Raw genomic sequence first — 5,568 nt, 5'->3', positions numbered from 1 at the left:
GAGATGATGACCAAATTATTATTAATTAGTGGTTGAAGGATACCTTGAGGGTCTTGAGATAGCTTCATCTTACCCTAGATATTTAGTTAGAGTATGTCACTGCATTGTTCAAGGGTGATGATATCAACTGGTGGGAGACTATAGAGATAACTTTATAACATAAGGTGTCAATTTGAGACCAATTTCTAAGAGAGTACATATACAAGTATACTGACGAGGATCATATGGATGATTTGAGGATGTAACACTCTAAGAGGTGATTTTCTGAGATTGAGTTGTTATGATCTAGAAGTGATTGTAACAGAGCAACTGAGGTGTAGAAAATTCCATAAAAGATTGTATATTGATATCCATTCCCAATGGGTTAAACATCTACTTAAGTATTTGTTAAGTTGACACGATAAATCCACCTAAAGCATTTGACTTATCATTTCATAATTTCTTGGATTTTACACATAGCAAGTATGGCTTATAATGTTACAATGGCTTTTCATCATTTCTAATATGTTACATTTTCACTAAAACACCACATAGATATATGACTTTAAATAATGCAACTACTTGAAAAAACACATTTGGTTGGTTGGGCAAATTGCTCATCTTTATTCTCTTATATTCCTTTTAAGAATATTGGTGAACAAACTAAAAACAACAAACCGATGGGAGGGATTTGCCCTCTGAATAAAAAGCATTACATTTAACTCCAAGGTAATCGAGCACATATACATACTTGCATCTGTTACATTCTCATCTCATCAATGATTTTCAGCATTTATTTATGTAGAATTGTTAAGAGACTCAATCTCAATCATTGGGATCACAAGATAGTTGGAATATACCGTTTAAGCACCACCAGACTTCATCTGTATCATTAACTATCTGTGATTGGGTAGCGGTTCATCGGACAAGAAAGAACGGAGGAGGGCGAGAGCCTCGCTGGGTTTGTTTCGAGGCACCAAGTGACCAGCCCCTCTCACCGTCACCAGTGTCAACCCCTCGTATTCCACTATCCTCCCTCCGACCTGCACATTTTCAAATTCCAAACTTTATAAATACTATAGGCAGGTTGATTTTACAGGAAAAATGGAGGAGGAGATGAAGAAGGAACCTGATGGTCATGGAACCAAGAACGCCACGGTGACTTGAGCGGGAGCTTAAGAGCTTCAACACAGTATCTGGAACTTATCACTGGTATTCTTCCATCCATGTCCCCACTGTGTATTTCAATCCACCAGAATCCATATTAGATAATAAGGTTAGGGTAAAGTTAAATAATAGTCTAGTATTGTTTTGTTGAGTGAACTATTAAAAGTTATAAAATGGTCACTCAACTATTTATATGTTTCAAACTCATCATTTTATGTTAAAATATTAGTAGCTTTTTTAGTTGGACGTTAACTGAGATACGATAAAATTTGATGTCTATTACCACTGTTGTTGTTTTCAAGTATTGGCTCGACGATATAATGTTTCAAGTACTGGCTCGACAATATAGACGGAGAATCCATTTACGAAATATAGTTCAAACAATTCTGGGATCAAATTTTATCATATATATCAGTTGATAGGTTATCGTCCAACTCAGACGACCGTCAATTTTTTAACGAAAAAGGACGAGTTTGGAACATACAAATAATCGGGTGATAATTTTATAACTTTTAATAGTTGACACTTAAAAAAGCAACACTTTATAATCGGATATTATTTTATAACTTTTAATAGTCAGAATACTCAACAAATCAACCCATATAATCATGACCATTATTATAATTTACCGATAAGATTAATATTATCAATCGACCAAAATGATCTTACCTATACATCCATATCTTCAGTTTTGCTTTGATGAGCTTTTTGTAGGTGGGCAGTAGAGAAAAGACTGAAAAATTATATGTTTTCAAGATAGAATCTCTGGGAAGAAAAGTAAGTTCATGTTAGCGAATGAAATATAAAAATGCATATGATAATGGAATCCTGGAACTACTTACCTGCAGCTCACCCATGTTACTCCTCTGGTGTCTGCATGAATAGATTTTTGAACATCTGGCCTGTTGAAATACATTTTTGCATATTCAGAATAGCATGGATCATTACCTCCTGCAAGGATCCTCACTCGCTTTAACCCATGCTCTTTTTTCTGCAAAATTCCGTGGTAGCACTTTTAAACATCATCTTTCCAATCATGCTAGATAGATATAGGGATGATAATTTAACCTGAAACTGACGAATTTTGATTCGTTTTGTGATCTGATATGTCGGATTTTTTTAAATTGTGTTCGGGTCGGATTTTCTAAACGAGCGAGGTTAGGTCGGATTCGGGTGGAGGGTTAAAAAACTACGAACCTAGGATAATAGCATAATTTCTTCAAATAAATTTATGAATATTTGCTATAATACTCTCTCTATATATATTATTTTTTAATTAAGTCTTTATTTTATACCGGGTCGGATTTATACTCTAAAAATTCAAGTCGGAGTTGAGTAGAGAATATATATTTTTCGAATCATATCAGATCAAGTGGAGGATATATATTTTTCGAGTTAGTTCGGGTTTCAGTGAAGAGTAAATATTTTTCAAAGCGAATCAAGTCAAGCAAATGATATATATTTTTCGAGTCAGATCAAATTCAGATGAAAGATATATATTTTTTGGGTCAAGTCCGATTAACAAAAACCCGACCTAACCCGATTCATTGGCATTCCGATAGATACATGAAGCTTGTGCACTACTCTCAGGGGAGTGTCACAAGTGTTAGACATGTATCTTATAGAACCGTAATATTATTTTTCTGGGTGAATTACACATTTAGCACCTCAATTATCACTTTTGTTTCAATTTGATCACCCATTATTTTTTATCTTAAAATCATACCTAATGTTTAGTTTTGGTTTCATTTTGGTCACTCGTAGTTAAAAAATTAACGACGATACTGACATGTCTTCATAAGATAATGCCGCATCATTACTAAAAGAGTATAAATTGTCATGTTAGTAGATTTGTTAATTTTTTAATAGTGGGTGACCAAAATAAAACCAAAACAAAATGGTATGTATGATTTAAAAAAAAATAGTTGAGTGACCAAAACGGAATAAAAGTAATAGTTGAAATACTAAACGTGTAGTTTATCTTTTTCTCCAAAACTATTGTATCATATAAGTATATGTATTACTTAAACATATGATAAATAGGTAGATAGATATAATGACCTTATTAGCAGTTGATGATGATAAAATGTTAAGAAAGCATTGAGGAAACCACCAACCATTTAGTCTAGTGGGATGAAATATTAGATTTTTTAAGCAATGTCAGGGGTTTAAACTCTGGCGTTTGCAAATGGATCAAATTAGGTTGGGAGGGCTGTTCTTGCCTCTGTAATATCCGATTTGGATTAATCGATCAATAGATCAAATACCAAGTGATTAATTAAAAAAGAAAAGCTTTGAGGGACATAGATATTATAAATATCAATCTCAGAGTATTTGTCAAAGACTTGGTAGATAGATAAATAAATGAATATAATTACCTTATCAGCGGTTGCTGACGATGTGGTGTTCAGAAGGCACTTAGGGGCATAGATATTATAAATATCAATCTCGGAGTATTTGTCAAAGACTTGGTTTACGACATCATTGCACTCATTGGACCAAACTACAGCCTTGAAATCACACACTTGTTTGCTTCTACGGTAGAGGTCATCTGGTATCACCGAGTGGCTCCAAGCGTAGTCCATAATACCAGCGTAGTCGTAGTTGTCATTGGTCACCGGATTTCCTACCTGCAACATGTATCGATCTTGTGTGAGTTTGTGGTATTTCATAATTCTTATAGCATCAATCGGCATGTTCATTCGAAGCATACCATAAAGCCTTTCAGGTTGATGAATGGGTATCGCCTTCTGTCATTGTTCCTGTCATGCACAAGCTCTGCTAGCTGAGGCACATAATGGCCTGCAGCACATGGCGAATGATGATTATATATACGTATTATCATTTTGAATAAACCCTATCTTGAAGAAATAGTACCTGCGTAACTCTCTCCTGAGATGAAGAAATCACGAGATTTAAACTGCGGATATCGTTGAAGCCAATTCACCATGAAATTGTACGCATCCTCAGCTAAGCGAACATAAATGCTTTCAAGTTACTTTGACGTTCAAATTAATATTTAATACCAAATATATATTATTACCACTTAACCAGTGAATTACCAACAAAGGCATCATCCAGTTTTGTGAGATCCGAAGATGTATTGGTGTAAGAGAATCCAACTCCAATCGGGGATTCTACAAACAGCAAATTGGCCTCTACATGCAAAACAAAATCATGAAGAATTAATTCAACAAATTCATATAGAGAATGACGATGAAGAGAGAGAATGAAACCTTGGTTCCACGCAAACTGGTTGAACTGAAGCTCAACGCCATTTTTACCAACTCTTAGTGGTCCCAACTCCGAGGCTGCACCATAGGCTATTGAAGAACATCCAGGTCCTTTTAACACCCATCAGATCAAAAGTCAATCATAAACACATAGGCCATAGCATGTATGTATGTATATATGTATGTATGTAACCTCCATTAAGCCATAGGAGGAGAGGTTTGTGAGATGGTTGAGATTGAGCTTCGAAGAACCAGTAAAAAAGCGCCCTTCCATGCTCTTCATTTACTGTGATATATCCTGCAAACTGTGAAACCCACGGTGTGTGCGGCTGGTTCGGCAGACCGATTACTCTATCGGCTGAACTTGATGCACTGATGCCAGGAACAACAATAAAACATATGAACGAAATATGGGAAATCAAAACTCTTTTGGGTGATGCCTTAGACCCCATCTGTGTTTCGATGATCAACGGCTGAGATCCATCGGAAACCACGTTTTAGTAGAGAGCGATCAAAGCAGCACTTCCAAGTTTTTCTTGTATGAAACTGTTTGTTTTTGGCTAATGTCCAGATTTTTCTTTTTTATTTTATGAATGAGCTGTCTCGTTAAACCGATTATATTATCTTATATTGCAATTGTTGATTGAATACTATTTTATTCTGCACCAATATTATTGCAATCATCGATTTGAGTGGAACTACATATGGCGTATTCTTCTTGTTTCTATTACTACCGGTTGATCTAGTGAGATGAGACACAAGTTCCCTTAAACAAGGTCAGGGGTTCGAATCTTGGTGTTTACGAATCGAGCAAACTGGGTTAAGAGGGTCGCCCTCGCCTTTGCAGTACCCGATATGGATTAGCCGGTCAATAAATCGAATACCAGTGATTAATTAAAAAAAATGTTTAATAGGTCTTTAGGGATCAAAAGAGATTAGACATTTTTTTATTGATGATTTTTGAAAAGGGATATAATGTTAAAAAAATTATTATTTAGCTGAATAATCTATTTAGTCCATATTTTTATAAATCATTTTATTTTTTTAACTACTTTAACTTTCATCATTTTATGTTTGTTCAAAATAAATTCTCAGTGGATAGGAATCATTAATCAACTGATGGTTAATGTCTTAAAAGATGGTATGGTAAACCCACATGACATTACATACTAACTTAGTAATGCTACAT

General features: G+C 34.8%; 1 protein-coding gene across 1 annotated transcript; it reads right to left on the bottom strand.

Annotated features, from left to right (window-relative positions):
* Nucleotides 1-875: 875 nt before the first annotated feature.
* Nucleotides 876-4,831, bottom strand: LOC120126187 (serine carboxypeptidase-like 33). The gene is made up of 10 exons (XM_039144452.1): nt 4,573-4,831; nt 4,383-4,490; nt 4,209-4,304; nt 4,024-4,116; nt 3,860-3,948; nt 3,525-3,776; nt 1,989-2,137; nt 1,816-1,911; nt 1,109-1,214; nt 876-1,022 (listed from the first exon to the last, which is right to left on the bottom strand). Exons 1-10 carry the CDS (start codon nt 4,829-4,831, stop codon nt 876-878), a joined length of 1,395 nt encoding a protein of 464 aa, XP_039000383.1.
* Nucleotides 4,832-5,568: the final 737 nt, after the last annotated feature.

Source organism: Hibiscus syriacus, unplaced genomic scaffold, assembly GCF_006381635.1.
Source record: "Hibiscus syriacus cultivar Baekdansim isolate YM2019G1 unplaced genomic scaffold, ASM638163v2 tig00110450_pilon, whole genome shotgun sequence".
NCBI lineage: Eukaryota > Viridiplantae > Streptophyta > Magnoliopsida > Malvales > Malvaceae > Hibiscus > Hibiscus syriacus.
This window is presented reverse-complemented; position numbering and strand designations above follow the sequence as displayed.

Excerpts from the sequence above, each read along its gene's own strand:
- LOC120126187 (XM_039144452.1), bottom strand. The coding sequence starts at position 4,831 with ATGGGGTCTAAGGCATCACCCAAAAGAGTTTTGATTTCCCATATTTCG. Across the intron at positions 2,138-3,524 it reads CGTCAGCAACCGCTGATAAG|AAAAAAGAGCATGGGTTAAA; the intron begins GTAATTATATTC and ends GGAATTTTGCAG. Across the intron at positions 1,023-1,108 it reads CTTGGTTCCATGACCATCAG|GTCGGAGGGAGGATAGTGGA; the intron begins GTTCCTTCTTCA and ends GAAAATGTGCAG.